The 19,417-nt window shown below is 48.9% G+C and overlaps 3 protein-coding genes across 3 annotated transcripts; all 3 read left to right on the forward strand.

The window, feature by feature from the left end:
• The first annotated feature begins 656 nt into the window (after positions 1–656).
• LOC132084018 (gasdermin-A3-like) lies at positions 657–12,134 on the forward strand. The gene is made up of 11 exons (XM_059489013.1): positions 657–708; positions 1,817–2,082; positions 2,246–2,441; positions 2,622–2,787; positions 2,859–2,970; positions 3,371–3,439; positions 3,682–3,836; positions 4,028–4,178; positions 4,894–4,967; positions 5,099–5,856; positions 11,938–12,134. The coding sequence occupies exons 2-10, from the start codon at positions 1,863–1,865 to the stop codon at positions 5,336–5,338; spliced, it is 1,383 nt and encodes a 460-aa protein (XP_059344996.1). The 5' UTR covers positions 657–708; positions 1,817–1,862; the 3' UTR covers positions 5,339–5,856; positions 11,938–12,134.
• On the forward strand, positions 8,089–11,817 carry LOC132084381 (gasdermin-A3-like). Its single transcript, XM_059489455.1, has 9 exons — positions 8,089–8,308; positions 8,472–8,667; positions 8,905–9,070; positions 9,143–9,236; positions 9,628–9,680; positions 9,909–10,064; positions 10,259–10,409; positions 11,126–11,199; positions 11,331–11,817. The coding sequence occupies exons 1-9, from the start codon at positions 8,089–8,091 to the stop codon at positions 11,568–11,570; spliced, it is 1,350 nt and encodes a 449-aa protein (XP_059345438.1). The 3' UTR covers positions 11,571–11,817.
• Positions 12,135–13,063: 929 nt separating the features above from the next.
• LOC132084374 (gasdermin-A3-like) lies at positions 13,064–18,045 on the forward strand. The gene is made up of 10 exons (XM_059489449.1): positions 13,064–13,200; positions 14,274–14,536; positions 14,700–14,895; positions 15,133–15,298; positions 15,371–15,464; positions 15,856–15,909; positions 16,134–16,288; positions 16,480–16,630; positions 17,350–17,423; positions 17,562–18,045. Exons 2-10 carry the CDS (start codon positions 14,317–14,319, stop codon positions 17,832–17,834), a joined length of 1,383 nt encoding a protein of 460 aa, XP_059345432.1. The 5' UTR covers positions 13,064–13,200; positions 14,274–14,316; the 3' UTR covers positions 17,835–18,045.
• The last annotated feature ends 1,372 nt before the right edge of the window (positions 18,046–19,417 follow it).

Below are 19,417 nucleotides of genomic sequence, written 5' to 3' on the forward strand. Positions count from 1 at the left end.
CAGCTTCTCTGGGAAACCACTGCCAGGGCCTCCCCACCCTCACAGAGAGGAATTTCTTGTCAATATTCCCTCCTGAGTCCATTTCTCCATCTGTCAAAGAACAGCAGCATTACATGGCTTGATAACGTTGCAGTATTGAAGGATGGAATGGTTTTGTTTGAAGGGACCTTAAAGGCATCCAGTCCCACCTGCTGCCAGGGGCAGGGATACCTTCCTGTTCAGTCTGATGTTGGACAGCTCCAGGCATGGGCTTACATCTCCTACATCTGTAGAATTTCAAGTTTTCCACAGCCCCTATCACAAAATCTGCTCAAGGAAGACTCACACAAGCAATGGCCATTCTGAGGAAATGGAACACTGGGGAGGAGGATGGTGAATTGCTCCAACTGAGAATAACTCTGGGGAATAAGAACTCAGGTGTGAACAGCCAGGGAACCACCAGCATGGATCAGATCTAACACTGCCCCTGCCCAGGTGTTGCTTCCAGGAACCTACTTCAGCAAGAAAAATCAATTTACTCTTTGCTCTGTGTTCGTGCGATGGGGCAAGCTTCCCATCGTGGCAACTCACGGCTCCCGTACTTAGCAAACACTTCCCCACCTTTGGCAGAGAGCCAGAGAACTTGTCCCCAGTCCTGCTGCTCTCCAGAGGCCACACCACCTTGGCAGCCTCAGGGTCTGCTCTGCACGCCCACCACCCCACAAACAGGTAAGTGCATCATCCCAGAGCTTGGGTAGAGCTCTTGGGTAGAGAAGGTTGGTGGGAGCTCTCTGTTAAGTGGTCTTGTTTAGTTTTTCTTCTCTTCTTGGAGACCTTCAAGGGAAAGAGCTCAGAAGGGCTAATAACATTGAGCACTGGCAGCTATTTGTCTTTGGAATGGTTTAAACTCCAAGAGAGCAGGGTTAGATCGGGTATTGGGAAGGAATTTCTGTATGGTCAGACACCGGCACACAGCCACACCGGCACACAGCCACACCGGCACACTGCCCTGGAAGTGTCCAAGGCCAGGGCTTGGAGCAACCTGGGATAGTGGAAGGTGTCCCTGACCATCTTAGGGAAAGGAACGGGATGAGCTTTAAGGTCCCTTCCCATCCAAACCATTCTGGATTGTTCAATTTCTCCTCTCCAGCTCTTTCGTGTAAAACACCAGAAAAGTGAAACTGAAACTTTTTCATAAAAAGAAGCTGTGTCAGAAAGGAAACTGGGATTTCTTTCGGCCCTCAAACACCAGCTCTCCCCTGTAGACCACCAGGGCCTGCCCAATAAGGCTGGGCTGATTTCTCTTTATTTTCAGGGACATTTGCCCCTAATATCAGCATCCTCAGAGTGTGCCTGCTCTGCTCTCTCTACACAATCACTGAGGCTCAACAGCAAAGGGGGACAAGGTCAAACAACCCACAGCTCCTGCTGCTTCCTCTCCAAAAGCTCCCTGTAACAACCCTGTGAAACTCGTGTCTTGGGTAATACCAGTCATTATTTTGAAATTTTTTACTAATTAAAGAAACACTTTGTTACAACATCCCGCTTAAGCTGCACCAGGGGAAGTTTTGCTTAGACATCACGAAAAAATTCTTCACTGAAAGAGTGATAGGCCACTGGAATCATCTGCCCAGAGATGTGGTGGAGTAATCATCCCTGGACGTATTTTAAAAAAGACTGGACATGGCACTCAGCACCATGATTTAGTTGATGAGGAAATGTTAGGTCATGGGTTGGACTAGATGATCTCAAAGATCTTTTCCCACCTAGCTGATTCTGTGATTCTGTGCTATTATTTAAAGTCATTTGGCTTAACTTGTGTTCCCTCTTTCCCAAGGCACAAATCCCTTTGGCTTTGCTTCAAAACCTCAGCCACAGCCAGAATGTTTAAAAAACTCACCAAAATCATTGTAAATCAAATGGATCCGTGCAAAGAATTGGATCCTGTCAAGAGCATTGCAGACCAGGAGCACTTCAGGCCTTTCTGCCTACTGATTAAAAAAAAAAAATCAAACCGCATATTCCATCGAGCTCCCTACTACCAGAGAACAGGCTTCACACTGGATGATGTGCTGCTGCCTGGAGAAGATGGTAAAAGCACAGGTAAAACCCAAATTTATCAATATGAATTTATCAAATATCACAGAAATTATTTTTGAACTCTTTGTGGCTGAACTCTAGTAAGTTCCAGCTTTCTTCTGTATGTGATATACTGACAGTGCTGAGTCTGTAATCCTGATTAAGATAATCCATGGAATTGTTTCAGAGTCCCTCCATCAAGATTCCAACCAATTCACTCTCACAAAAGTCAGAGCTGATGAAGTTGATGGAGGTCTCAGCATTTCATTTGATCCTGCAAGTGTAGAGCTGAAAGGAGGTGCCTCCTTGTTCAAAGGGTTCTCTGTCAAGTCAAAGAAGAACGGCATATCACAGCAATACCTGGAGGCACTGAGAAGAGAAAGGTAAGGAATGACAAAGGGAGCACACACACTCCAGTCATCTCCCTCCTGCCTATACCACGTTAAGAACGGTTTTTCAATAGCCAAAAACCAAAATCCAGGCCATGGAAAACCAGCACATCCCCCCAGTTGTGTCAGCTGCTCCTAGTGCTCCAAACCCTTCCCATCCTTTTCCTCTTTTAGGAAAATCAACATGGATCACTCCTTCATCCAACAGCTCCAGAGAACAGACATCAGGCTGTACGTGGTCACTGAAATCCTCGAGGCCTCAGAGGAGGCCGTGTACGAGGAATCCACCAAGGCAGACAGGGGCTTCAAGGCTAAAATTTATGCCACACTCCATGCAAAGGTTTGGCTTCTCCCTCCTTGCTTCCCAACACCTGCACCCAGCTGTTCTAACTGGTTGTTTCCCTTCACCAGGGCACCAGAGAGAACAACCAAGCTATAGTGATACCCAAGGGCTGCACGCTGGCCTTCAGGACCGTCCCACTGCACATTAGAGATGGAGCACATGGGGTAAGCAACTTCCAGAAATGACCAGTTTCTCCCTTCTAGAAAAGGTGCACAAGAGGAAGAACATTTTATGAAGAATCACCTGGCCCCAGATACATCCTAGACTTGTTTGCAAGGAGAGGGAGGCAGTGTGATGGACAGAAATCACCTGAGGGCAGCCAGACAGCCCATGCAAGGTCAAAGAGCCACACAAGAAAGATCTTGTTTGGGCAGGGGTCAGTAAAAAATGGAAAGAAGGAAGTGTCTGATCTACTTTTGAGGAGCTGCAAAGCTCCTGGTGATAAATGGCACAGAGAAGAGAGTTTGGGTCTGAAATTTTCTGCTTGGAAGAAAAGAACCAGGGAAAAAACAGGGTGGGTGAACCACCACTGTGAAGGCTGGTCTAGAAAACCATAAATGTCCTTTCTATCCTGCTACAGAAATGGATTATTTCCAAGACGAAGATGAAGATAATGTAGTTGAGGACAGGCAAGGTTATGTAGATGATGGTAAGTAATGTATTTTACTGCTTTCACATGCACAACATTTGGCTGCTTTGGGTAAGATGGAATCTCCCAGCATAAAACAAACCACCAGGAGAGATGGATTTGTATCTTCCCTGAGATACCACACCTGCCCAAATTCCATATTGCTTCAGAAACACTCAGAGAAGTGTTTCAAAACCAGGTTTAGAGCTGCCTGTCCACTCCTAGAACTCAAGTGACAGATTTGGACTCATTCTGGGTTGCAGGTCCCTCAGCAGGAAAATTAGTAGAAGTGAGGACAGAAGTTCGATATTCCTGCCGAATTTTCCCCGAGTTGTCTCCTGACCGGCTGCTCATCATCTTAAACACCATCAAAGCTGTGATGACAGATGAGAACCTCCTTCAAGAGCTCAGCCAGAAAGTAAGTGAAGCTTTTACTGACACAATTTATAAACACAGACACATCCACACCACTCCTCCTGTCCCACAAGTCACCTGCCCTGGGCCACAACTGCCCATCCAAAATTCCCTCTCTCAGCACAGCTCCCTGCTCAGGACAGGCAGCAGCCTCTGCCCTCAAATCCTGACATTTCTTCTCCTTGTTTCCCACAGATGGACGAAGTTCTTGAGGAAAATGATGGTTATGAGCTGAAAACTGAAAGCCCAGATTTAAAAGAACTGTTCAGCACCTTGCAGCAATCCCCAAGACATCATCTCCTTCAGCTGGCAGAAGGAATCACCTACGTCCTTGATGCTTTGCAGGGTGAGGCTTTGGGGCTTCAGGAGGGAAATCAAGGCAGGGATGACTCCCACTCCTGCCATTCTCTCATTCCTTCCTCTCATACTCCTCCTCCTCCTCAAGTGGAATCAACATCAAAATACCACAGAGGGGAGAGGAGAGAAACCCCCTCTGCACCCAGCCAGGGCTCCCTGCTCCCTCAAAGTCTGGCCACAGCTTCCTCCCAAGGGCAGCCCACATCTCTGCTCTGCTGACCAGCAACACGACCCAGGCCAATGGCTGCAGCTGTGTCTGGGACAGCTGGGTTGGATACCAGGGAAAGGTTCTTATCCCAGAGGGGGCTCAGGCACTGAACAGACTCCCCAGGCAATGGTCACAGCCCCAAGGCTGACACAGCTCCAGCAGGGCTTGGACAACACCCTCAGCACAGGGTGGGATTGTTGGGGTGTCTGTGCAGGGACAGGAGTTGCACATCAATTATCCTTTTAGATCCCTTCCAACTCCATATCCCATATGGGATATTGTGGGTAACAGCCAGATCATTCTCACAGGGAGCCTGCACAAGTCATTTCTATTAAAACATCCAAAGAACTTTGACCAAAGGAGCATTTCATACAAGAAATGATCACCCTTCCCATCCTCTTCACTCTTTCCCATCCTGCTCACCAGTCCCAGCCCACCAGCAACCTCCATCACCTTGCTGGGAGGTTTTGGATCCAAACCCAGTTTATTTCTGCAGAGTTAACAGAGGATCAGCTGCTGCTGCTGCTGGAATCCTTGGAAAGGAAGATTGTGTCCCAACAGCTGAACCTGGTGAGAAGACACATCACATTTGGCCCCTTTCAAGGGAGCTCAGACTATTGCAATTATAGCAACATCTCCATAGTGTCACAACTTGACTACTGATTAAAATAATGAGTTTGCTTTTTTATTGTCATTTAAAGGTTGAAAACCTACTGAAACATGACCTGGAATATGTGATGAGGCCTTTCCCTGTGAATGCCAGGCTGCTCTCTTTCCAACACGAGGAGGACCAGATGTTAACCATTGCCCTGGTGGAGCTGAGTGGAGTGCAGCTCCTCCAGGAAAAGGGATCAGCTATCCCTAGGGATGAACCCTTCGAGGCTGTGGCAGCCCTGTTTGTGGCCCTGTATGCCCTCATACTCCTGAGTGGTTCCAAGTAGGCGGTGCCTGGCCCTGCACAGGGAACTCTTCTACAAGATGTTGGGAAATCTCTGCTGACAAGAAAATTTTCTTCCCAATATCACCCTAGTTAATAATCAAGGCTGCTTTGGCTGGCAAAAGCAAATCATAGCTAGAATATTCAATATGGATGCTAAAGGCAGGATATCAAAGTGGATTTGTCTGTCTGTCTCCCCAAAAATACTGAGGGAAAACAGGAAAATCCAAAAGCCCAAACAACCACAGGCCTGGCACCAATGATTCATGTAATCCTGCTTCCCTCAGAATGCTGCTACTGCTGCTGCTTCTGCAATCTGCAAATGGGAAAGGGAAGGGCAAAGGGAATGGAAAGAGGATGGAAAGGGGAAGGGGAAGGGCAGATGGGAAAGAACATGCAAAGGCAAAAATGAAATGCAAAGGAAAAGGAAGGAAATGAAAAGAAAACAAAAGCCAAAGGAAAACATCAGCAGTGATTCACCCTGGTCCCTCTCTGGTTCAGTGGGGACTCCATTAACTGCTGGTTGTAGGAAGGTGGGAAAATCCCAAAGGCTTCACTGACACCTCTCCGTTCCCATCTCTCCAAGATGCTCAAGAGACTTGGGCAACACTTCAGAGAGATGCCACAAATATTCCCATTATCACTTTATAAATAAAGTGCAGCTTCTTGCTAAGCAATTTGGTGGTCTCAAAGGCTGTTTTTTACTTTGGTCTCTTTTCTGTCCCATGGCACACCTCAGGATTGAGGCTGTACCAGAAACAAGGGCTCTGGATGTGGACACAGCAGTCTCATGTAGAGAACTTTCTAAAATAAAGTGTGAATATTTTTATTACTCCTTCTAACACAGTTCTAACGGACACTAATAAAAATAAAGTATTCAGGTAAAAACTTGTGCTTGAGTGGTGGAATCATCACATGGATGGCTGTTGCTCTCAAACAAGCACAGCAATGTACCCAGCAGAAATGCAATGGCTCGGGTTTGAAGGCACCTTAAGGCTCCAGGGCCATTCCCACCCCTGCCATGGGCAGGGACACCTTCCACCAGCCCAGGCTGCTCCAAGCCACATCCAACCTGGCCTGGGACACTCCCAGGGATGGGGCAGCCTCATTTTCTCTGGGAAACCTGTTCTGGGGCCACATCACCCTCACAGAGAGGAATTTCTTGTCAATATCCCCTCCTGAGTTCATTTCTCCATCTGTCAAAGAACAGCAGTGTTACCTGGCTCTATAAAGCTGAATACACAAGGATGGAATGGTTTTGTTTGAAGGGACCTTAAAGCCACCCAGTCCCACCTGCTGCCATGGACAGGGCACATTCCTGCCCAATCCAGTCTGGGACACTTCCAGCACTGGATTTACATCTCCTACACCTGTGGAAGTTCCAGTAACCCTGTAACAGACTGTGCTCAATGAGTAAAAAGGAAGCGTTACGTAAGCAACGGCCGCTTTGTGGAAGCGGAACACGGGTGGTGAGGATGTAAAATTGCTGAAGTGACATCACAGCTGGGAACAGCTCCTGATAAACTGCTGGGGAATGCCAGGGTTCTTCCAGCACAGATTGGGTCTAACACTGTTAGATTGGGTCTAACACTGCTCCTGCCCAGGTGCTGCTTCAGGGAACCCCTGTTTGCAAGGTAAGAGAAATCAGTTTACTCTTTGCTCTGGCGTTGTGGTGGTGCGAGCTTCCTGTGCGACTCACGGCTCCCGTACTTAGAGAACACTTCCACACCTCTGAGCAGAAGGGAAACCAGAGATTTTCTCCCCAGTCCTGCTGCTCTCCAGAGGCCACATCACCTCAGCACCCCAGGGTCTGCTCTGCACACCCCCCACCCCACAAACAGGTAACTGCGTTATCCCAGAGTTTTGGGAAGGGGAGAAGGTTGGTGGGAGCTCTCTGGTAAGTGCTCTTGTTTAGTTTTTCTTCTCTTCTTGGAGACCTTCAAGGGAATGACACCTGCAAGGGCGACTAACCTTGACCATACAAGGCTATTTGTCTTTGGAATGGTTTACATTGAAACAGGGTAGCATTAGATGGGATATTGGGAAGAAATCCCTCTGAGGATGCTGAGGCTCCAGAACAGGATGCCCAGATAAGCTGTGGCTGCCCCATCCATGGAAGTGTTTCCAACCAGGTTGGACACGGCTTCGAGCAGCCTGGGAGAGTGGAATGTGTACTTGGCCATGGCAGGGGGGGAATGGGAGGACCCTTAAGGTCCCTTCCCATCAATATCAGGCTTGATTGCCCAATTTCCCCTCCCCACCTTCTTCCCATAAAACAGCAGAAAGTTGAAACTGATAAAAACAAGCTGTCTGAGAAAACAAACAGGGATTTCCTGCTGGCTCTCAAGCACCAGCTCTCCCTTGCAGACCACCAGGGCCTGCCCAATGAGGCTGGGCTGGGTAGGTGTCTCTCTGTTTTGGGGGACATTTGTCTCCAAAATCAGCATCCTGAGGGTCTGCCAGCTGTGCTCTCTCTGCACAATCACTGAGGCTCAACAGCAAAGGAGGACAAGGCCAAACAACCCACATCTCGTGCTGCTTCCTCTTAAAAGACTCCCTGAAACAACCCTGTGAAACTTGTGTCCTTGGACAGTGAGGGGGATTTTGAGGCATTATTTTGAAATCTTCTCAATCATTAAGTCACACTTTGTTACAATGTCCTCCTATTATTTCAAGTAATTCAGCTTAGCTTGTGTTCCCTCTTTCCCAAGGCACAAATCAATTTTTTGCTTCAAAACCTCAGCCACAGCCAGAATGTTTAAAAAACTCACCAAATTCATTGTAAATCAAATGGATCCGTGCAAAGAATTGGATCCTGTTGAGAGCATCGTACACAATGAGCACTTCAGGCCTTTCTGCCTACTGATTAAAAAAAAAAAATCAAACCGCATATTCCACCGAGCTCCCTACTACCAGAGAACAGGCTTCACACTGGATGATGTGCTGCTGCCTGGAGAAGATGGTACAAGCACAGGTAAAACCCAAATTGATCAATATGAATTTATCAAATATCACAGAAATTATTTTTGAACTCTTTGTGGCCGAACTGTACCAATTTCCAGCTTTGTTGTGTATTAGATACTTACAGTGCTGAGTCTTTGTAGGGCTGTTTAAGATAATCCATGGAATTGTTTCAGAGTCCCTCCATCAAGAGTCCAGCCAATTCACTCTCACAAAAGTCAGTGCTGACCAAGCTGATGGAGGTCTCAGCATTTCATTTGACCCTACAAATGTGGAGCTGAAAGGAGGTGCCTCCTTGTCCAAAGAGTTTTCCATTACGCCACAGAAGAAGAGCATATCACAGCAATCCCTGGAGGCACTGAGAAAAGAAAGGTAAGGAATGAGAAAGGGATCAGACATGTTCCAGTCATCTCCCTCCAGCTCACACCAGGTCAACAATCAGTTTTCACAGCCAAAACCCAAGATTAAAACCTTAGGACATGAACTTCCTCTAATTAGGCCAGGTTAGACACGAAATGAGTGACAAGTTCCCCTATACAGGTTTATCCCTCCCAGATGCCTCAGCTGCTCCTGGTGCTCCAAACCCTTCCCATCCTTTTCCTCTTTTAGGGAAATCAACATGGATCACTCCTTCATCCGACAGCTCCAGAGAACAGACATCAGGCTGTACGTGGTCACTGAAACCCTCGAGGCCTCAGAGGAGGCCGTGTACAAGGAATCCACCAAGGCAGACGGGGGCTTCAAGGCCAAATTTTATGCTTCACTCTGTGCACAGGTTTGGCTTCTCCCTCCTTGCTTCCCCAACACCTGCACCCAGCTGTTCTGACAGGCTGTTTTCTTTATGCAGAGCAACAGGGAGGACAAACAAAGCATAGTGATACCCAAGGGATGCACGCTGGCCTTCAGGACCATCCCACTGCACATTAGAGATGGAAAATGGGGTAAGCAACTTCCAGAAATGATCAAGTTCTCCATTCCAGAAGAGGAAGAACATTTTATGAAGCACCTCTTGCCCTCAGAGCTACCTTCAGCTTGTCTGCAGACAGGAGGAGGCAATGTGAGAGACGGAAATCACCTGAGGGAGGTCAGATAAACCATACAAGTTCAAAGATGCTCTTTGGAGAGGGGACAGTAAAGAAAGGAAAGAAGGAAGGAAGGCTCAGATTCACGTTTCAGGAGGTGCAGAGCTCCTTATGATAAATGGCACAGAGAGCAGAGTTTTGGTGTTTCTTTTCCTTTCCTGCTCAGAAGAGAAGAGCCAGGGAGGAAGCTGAGGGGGTGACCACCACTGGGAAGGCTGGTATAGAAAAGTGTTGTTTTGTCCTCTTTTAGATCTGGATTACTTCCCAGCAGAAGCTGTGAGAAGCCAAGCTTATATAGCTGATGGAGACAAATGGGATTTCCTGTATCCACACTCACAACATTTCGCTACTTTGGGTAACATGGAATCTCCCAGCATAAAGCAAACAACCAGGAGAGATGGATTTGCATCTTCCCCGAGACACCACAACTGCCCAAATTCGATATCAAATGAGTGTTTCAAACTCTGGGTTAAGAGCTCCCACTTAGCTCCTAGAACTCAAGTGACAGATTTGGACCCATTCTGGGTTGCAGGTCCCTCAGCAGGAAAATTAGTAGAAGTGAGGACAGAAGTTCAATATTCCTGCCGAATTTTCCCCGAGTTGTCTCCTGACCTGCTGCTCATCATCTTAAACACCATCAAAGCTGTGATGAGAGATGAGAACCTCCTTCAAGAGCTCAGCCAGAAAGTAAGTGAAGCTTTTCTCACTAACACAATTTACAAACACAGACACATCCACACCACTCCTCCTGTCCCACAAGTCACCTGCCCTGGGCCACAACTGCCCATCCAAAATTCCCTCTCTCAGCACAGCTCCCTGCTCAGGACAGGCAGCAGCCTCTGCCCTCAAATCCTGACATTTCTTCTCCTTGTTCCCCACAGATGGAAGAAGTTGCTGAGCAAAATTATGGTTATGAGCTGAGAACTGAGAGCCCAGATTTAAAAGAACTCTTCAGCACGTTGCAGCAATCTCCAAGACATCGTCTCCTTCAGCTGGCAGAAGGAATCACCTACGTCCTTGATGCTTTGCAGGGTGAGGCTTTGGGGCTTCAAGGGGGAAATCAAGGCAGGGATGACTCCCACTCCTGCCATTCCCTCCTGCCTTCCTCTCATACTCCTCCTCCTCTTCAAGGGGAATCTACATCCAAGAGCCACGGAGGAGGAGGAGAGGAGAGAAACCCCTCTGCACCCACCCAGGGCTCCCTGCTCCCTCAATTCTGGCCACAGCTTCCTCCCAAGGGCCAGCCCACATCTCTGCTCTGCTGACCAGCAACACGACCCAGGCCAATGGCTGCAGCTGTGTCTGGGACAGCTGGGTTGGATTTTGGGAAAGTTCTTATCCCTGAGGGGGCTCAGGCACTGAACAGACTCCCCAGGCAATGGTCACAGCCCCAAGGCTGACACAGCTCCAGCAGGGCTTGGACAACACCCTCAGCACAGGGTGGGGTTGTTGGGGTGTCTGTGCAGGGACAGGAGTTGCACATCAATTATCCTTCTAGATCACTTCCAACTCCACATTCCATATGGGATATTGTGGGTAACAGCCAGATCACTCTCACAGGGAGCCTGCACAAGTCATTTCTATTAAAACATCCAAAGAACTTTGACCAAAGGAGCATTTCATACAAGAAATGATCACCCTTCCCATCCTCTTCACTCTTTCCCATCCTGCTCACCAGTCCCAGCCCACCAGCAACCTCCATCACCTTGCTGGGAGGTTTTGGATCCAAACCCAGTTTATTTCTGCAGAGTTAACAGAGGATCAGCTGCTGCTGCTGCTGGAATCCTTGGAAAGGAAGATTGTGTCCCAACAGCTGAACCTGGTGAGAAGACACATCACATTTGGCCCCTTTCAAGGGAGCTCAGACTATTGCAATTATAGCAACATCTCCATAGTGTCACAACTTGACTACTGATTAAAATAATGAGTTTGCTTTTTTATTGTCATTTAAAGGTTGAAAACCTACTGAAACATGACCTGGAATATGTGATGAGGCCTTTCCCTGTGAATGCCAGGCTGCTCTCTTTCCAACACGAGGAGGACCAGATGTTAACCATTGCCCTGGTGGAGCTGAGTGGAGTGCAGCTCCTCCAGGAAAAGGGATCAGCTATCCCTAGGGATGAACCCTTCGAGGCTGTGGCAGCCCTGTTTGTGGCCCTGTATGCCCTCATACTCCTGAGTGGTTCCAAGTAGGCGGTGCCTGGCCCTGCACAGGGAACTCTTCTACAAGATGTTGGGAAATCTCTGCTGACAAGAAAATTTTCTTCCCAATATCACCCTAGTTAATAATCAAGGCTGCTTTGGCTGGCAAAAGCAAATCATAGCTAGAATATTCAATATGGATGCTAAAGGCAGGATATCAAAGTGGATTTGTCTGTCTGTCTCCCCAAAAATACTGAGGGAAAACAGGAAAATCCAAAAGCCCAAACAACCACAGGCCTGGCACCAATGATTCATGTAATCCTGCTTCCCTCAGAATGCTGCTACTGCTGCTGCTTCTGCAATCTGCAAATGGGAAAGGGAAGGGCAAAGGGAATGGAAAGAGGATGGAAAGGGGAAGGGGAAGGGCAGATGGGAAAGAACATGCAAAGGCAAAAATGAAATGCAAAGGAAAAGGAAGGAAATGAAAAGAAAACAAAAGCCAAAGGAAAACATCAGCAGTGATTCACCCTGGTCCCTCTCTGGTTCAGTGGGGACTCCATTAACTGCTGGTTGTAGGAAGGTGGGAAAATCCCAAAGGCTTCACTGACACCTCTCCGTTCCCATCTCTCCAAGATGCTCAAGAGACTTGGGCAACACTTCAGAGAGATGCCACAAATATTCCCATTATCACTTTATAAATAAAGTGCAGCTTCTTGCTAAGCAATTTGGTGGTCTCAAAGGCTGTTTTTTACTTTGGTCTCTTTTCTGTCCCATGGCACACCTCAGGATTGAGGCTGTACCAGAAACAAGGGCTCTGGATGTGGACACAGCAGTCTCATGTAGAGAACTTTCTAAAATAAAGTGTGAATATTTTTATTACTCCTTCTAACACAGTTCTAACGGACACTAATAAAAATAAAGTATTCAGGTAAAAACTTGTGCTTGAGTGGTGGAATCATCACATGGATGGCTGTTGCTCTCAAACAAGCACAGCAATGTACCCAGCAGAAATGCAATGGCTCGGGTTTGAAGGCACCTTAAGGCTCCAGGGCCATTCCCACCCCTGCCATGGGCAGGGACACCTTCCACCAGCCCAGGCTGCTCCAAGCCACATCCAACCTGGCCTGGGACACTCCCAGGGATGGGGCAGCCTCATTTTCTCTGGGAAACCTGTTCTGGGGTCACATCACCCTCACAGAGAGGAATTTCTTGTCAATATCCCCTCCTGAGTTCATTTCTCCATCTGTCAAAGAACAGCAGTGTTACCTGGCTCTATAAAGCTGAATACACAAGGATGGAATGGTTTTGTTTGAAGGGACCTTAAAGCCACCCAGTCCCACCTGCTGCCATGGACAGGGCACATTCCTGCCCAATCCAGTCTGGGACACTTCCAGCACTGGATTTACATCTCCTACACCTGTGGAAGTTCCAGTAACCCTGTAACAGACTGTGCTCAATGAGTAAAAAGGAAGCGTTACGTAAGCAACGGCCGCTTTGTGGAAGCGGAACACGGGTGGTGAGGATGTAAAATTGCTGAAGTGACATCACAGCTGGGAACAGCTCCTGATAAACTGCTGGGGAATGCCAGGGTTCTTCCAGCACAGATTGGGTCTAACACTGTTAGATTGGGTCTAACACTGCTCCTGCCCAGGTGCTGCTTCAGGGAACCCCTGTTTGCAAGGTAAGAGAAATCAGTTTACTCTTTGCTCTGGCGTTGTGGTGGTGCGAGCTTCCTGTGCGACTCACGGCTCCCGTACTTAGAGAACACTTCCACACCTCTGAGCAGAAGGGAAACCAGAGATTTTCTCCCCAGTCCTGCTGCTCTCCAGAGGCCACATCACCTCAGCACCCCAGGGTCTGCTCTGCACACCCCCCACCCCACAAACAGGTAACTGCGTTATCCCAGAGTTTTGGGAAGGGGAGAAGGTTGGTGGGAGCTCTCTGGTAAGTCCTCTTGTTTAGTTTTTCTTCTCTTCTTGGAGACCTTCAAGGGAATGACACCTGCAAGGGCGACTAACCTTGACCATACAAGGCTATTTGTCTTTGGAATGGTTTACATTGAAACAGGGTAGCATTAGATGGGATATTGGGAAGAAATCCCTCTGAGGATGCTGAGGCTCCAGAACAGGATGCCCAGATAAGCTGTGGCTGCCCCATCCATGGAAGTGTTTCCAACCAGGTTGGACACGGCTTCGAGCAGCCTGGGAGAGTGGAATGTGTACTTGGCCATGGCAGGGGGGGAATGGGAGGACCCTTAAGGTCCCTTCCCATCAATATCAGGCTTGATTGCCCAATTTCCCCTCCCCACCTTCTTCCCATAAAACAGCAGAAAGTTGAAACTGAAACCTTTTGATAAATCAAGCTGTCTGGGATTTCCTTCTGGCTCTCAAGCACCAGCTCTCCCTTGCAGACCACCAGGGCCTGCCCAATGAGGATGGGCTGGGTAGGTGTCTCTCTGTTTTGGGGGACATTTGTCTCCAAAATCAGCGTCTTGAGGGTCTGCCAGCTATGCTCTCTCTGCACAATCACTGAGGCTCAACAGCAAAGGAGGACAAGGCCAAACAACCCACATCTCGTGCTGCTTCCTCTTAAAAGACTCCCTGAAACAACCCTGTGAAACTTGTGTCCTTGGACAGTGAGGGGGATTTTGAGGCATTATTTTGAAATCTTCTCAATCATTAAGTCACACTTTGTTACAATGTCCTCCTATTATTTCAAGTAATTCAGATTAGCTTGTGTTCCCTCTTTCCCAAGGCACAAATCAATTTTTTGCTTCAAAACCTCAGCCACAGCCAGAATGTTTAAAAAACTCACCAAATTCATTGTAAATCAAATGGATCCGTGCAAAGGACTGGTTCCTGTTGAAAGCATCGCAGACAATGAGCACTTCAGGCCTCTCTATCTACTGAAAAAAAAAAGCAAACCAAAAACTGTATTCCATCGAGCTCCCTACTACCAGAGAACAGGCTTCACACTGGATGATGTGCTGCTGCCTGGAGAAGATGGTAAAAGCATAGGTAAAACCCAAATTGATCAATATGAATTTATCAAATATCACAGAAATTATTTTTGAACTCTTTGTGGCCGAACTGTACCAATTTCCAGCTTTGTTGTGTATTAGATACTTACAGTGCTGAGTCTTTGTAGGGCTGTTTAAGATAATCCATGGAATTGTTTCAGAGTCCCTCCATCAAGAGTCCAGCCAATTCACTCTCACAAAAGTCAGTGCTGACCAAGCTGATGGAGGTCTCAGCATTTCATTTGACCCTACAAATGTGGAGCTGAAAGGAGGTGCCTCCTTGTCCAAAGAGTTTTCCATTACGCCACAGAAGAAGAGCATATCACAGCAATCCCTGGAGGCATTGAGAAAAGAAAGGTAAGGAATGAGAAAGGGATCAGACATGTTCCAGTCATCTCCCTCCAGCTCACACCAGGTCAACAATCAGTTTTCACAGCCAAAACCCAAGATTAAAACCTTAGGACATGAACTTCCTCTAATTAGGCCAGGTTAGACACGAAATGAGTGACAAGTTCCCCCATACAGGCTTAGCCCTCCCAGATGCCTCAGCTGCTCCTGGTGCTCCAAACCCTTCCCATCCTTTTCCTCTTTTAGGGAAATCAACATGGATCACTCCTTCATCCGACAGCTCCAGAGAACAGACATCAGGCTGTACGTGGTCACTGAAACCCTTGAGGCCTCAGAGGAGGCCGTGTACAAGGAATCCACCAAGGCAGACGGGGGCTTCAAGGCCAAATTTTATGCTTCACTCTGTGCACAGGTTTGGCTTCTCCCTCCTTGCTTCCCCAACACCTGCACCCAGCTGTTCTGACAGGCTGTTTTCTTTATGCAGAGCAACAGGGAGGACAAACAAAGCATAGTGATACCCAAGGGATGCACTCTGGCCTTCAGGACCATCCCACTGCACATTAGAGATGGAAAATGGGGTAAGCAACTTCCAGAAATGATCAAGTTCTCCATTCCAGAAGAGGAAGAACATTTTATGAAGCACCTCTTGCCCTCAGAGCTACCTTCAGCTTGTCTGCAGATAGGAGGAGGCAATGTGAGAGACGGAAATCACCTGGGGGAGGTCAGATAAACCATACAAGTTCAAAGATGCTCTTTGGAGAGGGGACAGTAAAGAAAGGGAAGAAGGAAGGAAGGCTCAGATCCACATTTCAGGAGGTGCTGAGCTCCTTATGATAAATGGCACAGAGAGCAGAGTTTTCGTGCTTCTTTTCCTTTCCTACTCAGAAGAGAAGAGCCAGGGAGGAAGCTGAGGGGGTGACCACCACTGGGAAGGCTGGTATAGAAAAGTGTTGTTTTGTCCTCTTTTAGATCTGGATTACTTCCCAGCAGAAGCTGTGAGAAGCCAAGCTTATATAGCTGATGGTAAGGAATGTATTTTACTGCTTCCACTCTCACAACTTTTGGCTGCTTTGGGTAAGATGGAATCTCCCAGCATAAAGCAAACAACCAGGAGAGATGGATTTGCATCTTCCCCGAGACACCACAACTGCCCAAATTCGATATCAAATGAGTGTTTCAAACTCTGGGTTAAGAGCTCCCACTTAGCTCCTAGAACTCAAGTGATTTGGACTCATTCTGGGTTGCAGGTCCCTCAGCAGGAAAATTAGGAGAAGTGAGGACAGAAGTTCGATATTCCTGCCGAATTTTCCCCGAGTTGTCTCCTGACCTGCTGCTCATCATCTTAAACACCATCAAAGCTGTGATGAGAGACAAGAACCTCCTTCAAGAGCTCAGCCAGAAAGTAAGTGAAGCTTTTACTGACACAATTTATAAACACAGACACATCCACACCACTCCTCCTGTCCCACAAGTCACCTGCCCTGGGCCACAACTGCCCATCCAAAATTCCCTCTCTCAGCACAGCTCCCTGCTCAGGACAGGCAGCAGCCTCTGCCCTCAAATCCTGATATTTCTTCTCCTTGTTTCCCACAGATGGAAGAAGTTCTTGAGGAAAATGATGGTTATGAGCTGAGAACTGAGAGCCCAGATTTAAAAGAACTCTTCAGCACCTTGCAGCAATCCCAAAGACATCATCTCCTTCAGCTGGCAGAAGGAATCACCTACGTCCTTGATGCTTTGCAGGGTGAGGCTTTGGGGCTTCAAGGAGGAAATCAAGGCAGGGATGACTCCCACTCCTGCCATTCCCTCTTGCCTTCCTCTCATACTCCTCCTCCTCTTCAAGGGGAATCTACATCCAAGGCCCATGGAGGGGAGAGGAGAGGAGAGAAACCCCCTCTGCACCCACCCAGGGCTCCCTGCTCCCTCAATTCTGGCCACAGCTTCCTCCCAAGGGCCAGCCCACATCTCTGCTCTGCTGACCAGCAACACGACCCAGGCCAATGGCTGCAGCTGTGTCTGGGACAGCTGGGTTGGATTTTGGGAAAGTTCTTATCCCTGAGGGGGCTCAGGCACTGAACAGACTCCCCAGGCAATGGTCACAGCCCCAAGGCTGACACAGCTCCAGCAGGGCTTGGACAACACCCTCAGCACAGGGTGGGGCTGTTGGGGTGTCTGTGCAGGGACAGGAGTTGCACATCAGTTATCCTTCTAGATCCCTTCCAACTCCATATCCCATATGGGATATTGTGGGTAACAGCCAGATCACTCTCACAGGGAGCCTGCACAAATCATTTCTATTAAAACATCCAAAGAACCTTGGAACAAACAAGCATTTCCTACAAGAAATGATCACCCTTCCCATCCTCTTCACTCTTTCCCATCCTGCTCACCAGTCCCAGCCCACCAGCAACCTCCATCACCTTGCTGGGAGGTTTTGGATCCAAACCCAGTTTATTTCTGCAGAGTTAACAGAGGATCAGCTGCTGCTGCTGCTGGAATCCTTGGAAAGGAAGATTGTGTCCCAACAGCTGAACCTGGTGAGAACAGAAATCACACTTGGCTCCCTTCAAGGGGAAGCATGGGCTATTTTAATTCTAGCAACATTTCCATAATGATGACACAAGTTGACAATTGATTGAAAATCCGATTTTGCTTTTTTTGTTGTTGCTGTGAAGGTTGAAAATCTCCTGAAACATGACCTGGATAAGGAGAAGGAGACTTTTCTTGTGGATGCCAGCGTGCTCTTCTCACAGGAGGAGGACCAGATGTTAACCATTGCCCTTGTGGAGCTGAGTGGACTGCAGCTCCAGGAAAATGGATCAGTTATCCCTAGGGATCAACCCTTCGAGGCCATAGCTGCCCTGTTTGTGGCCCTGTATGCCCTTAACTTCCTGAGTGGTTCCAGGTCCCTGGCCCAGCCCACAGAACCCCTCGGTGAGGTCTTGTGAAATCTCTGCTAATAAGCCAGTTTTCTCTCCCAACACCATCCTTGTTAATAATCAAGGCTGCTTTGGCTGGCAAAAGGAAATTTAAGGCAGGAAAATTCATTATGGGTACTAAAGGTTGGATGTCAAAGTGGATTTGTTTTACTGACACCTCCCTGGTCCCAGCATTGTCATCATCCCTGAGATGTTCAATGGACACATGGAGCACTTTGGAGCAATCATACTCTCGTTATCACTCTATAAATAAAGAGGATTTTTGATACATAATTGGGTGTTGTCAAAGTCAATTTCTTAATTTTGTGTGGTTTTGGTTCCACAGCACATCTGACAAGCTTGGCATACTATATGAAAATACAGGCACTTAGCCCTGAGGGGAAGTCAGGGGAGTCCCTCAGGCTGTGAGACCCTGGGAGGGTCTCTGGAGGCCATGGGTGCCTGCAGCAAGGGCAGCACTGCTCACCTGAGTGGGGACTGATGGCTCTGGGAGCGCCAGCAACCAGGCTCTGCCTTGCAACAGCTACGAGGAAAGCCCAGCTCCAACCTGGAGCCACCATGAGACCCTTTGGCCTCAGTCCCAGACCAGGCCCCTCACAGAACCCCCAGCTTCAACCTGGCCCCTCATGGGATCCCTGCTCCCAGCTCCCTCCTCACTCACGGGATTCCCGATCCCAGCCCAGCCCCTCACAGGGTCCCCAAGCCCACAAGGGACCCTTTGCAGGGTCCCCGGTCCCAGACCGACCCCACATGGACCACAAGGGACCCCTCAGAGAATCCCCGATCCCAGCCCAGCCCCTCATGGGACCCCTCACGGGTTCGGGACCCTTTGCAGGGTCCCCGGTCCCAGACCGACCCCACATGGACCACAACGGACCCCTCAGAGAATCCCCGATCCCAGCCCAGCCCCTCATGGGACCCCTCACGGGTTCCCCCACCTTGTCCCAGCCCAGCCCCTCACGGGACCCCTCACGGGTTCCCCCACCTTGTCCCAGCCCAGCCCCTCACGGGAGCTCTCAGAAAATCCCCGGTCCCAGGCCGGCCCCTCACGGGACGCTTCACGGGATGCCCCCTCACAGACAAGCCCCTCAAGAGACCCTCCACGGGGTGCCCCCTCACAGACAAGTCCCTCACGACGGGACACTTCATGGGACCCCCGACCTTGTCCTAGTGCGGTCCCTCACGGGACCCCTCACAGAATTTCCAGTCCCAGCCCAGCCCCTCACGGGACCCTTCACGGGAGTCCCGACCTGGCCCCAGCCCGGCCCCTCACAGAATCCCCGATCCCAGCCCGGCCCCTCACGGGACTCTTCACGGGATCCCCCTCACAGACAAGCCCCTTTCACGGGATCCCCCCTCACAGACAAGCCCCTTTCACGGGATGCCCCCTCACAGACCAGCTCCTCACGGGACCCTTCACGGGATCTCCCCTCATGGACAAGCCCCTCACGGGACCTTTACGGGATGCCCCTCACAGACCAGCTCCTCACGGGACCCTTCACGGGATCTCCCCTCATGGACAATGTACGTGACCTTTACGGGATGCCCCTCACAGACCAGCTCCTCGCGGGTCCCTTCACGGGATCTCCCCT

The sequence above is a fragment of the Ammospiza nelsoni genome, chromosome 26 (assembly GCF_027579445.1).
Source record: "Ammospiza nelsoni isolate bAmmNel1 chromosome 26, bAmmNel1.pri, whole genome shotgun sequence".
Lineage (NCBI taxonomy): Eukaryota > Metazoa > Chordata > Aves > Passeriformes > Passerellidae > Ammospiza > Ammospiza nelsoni.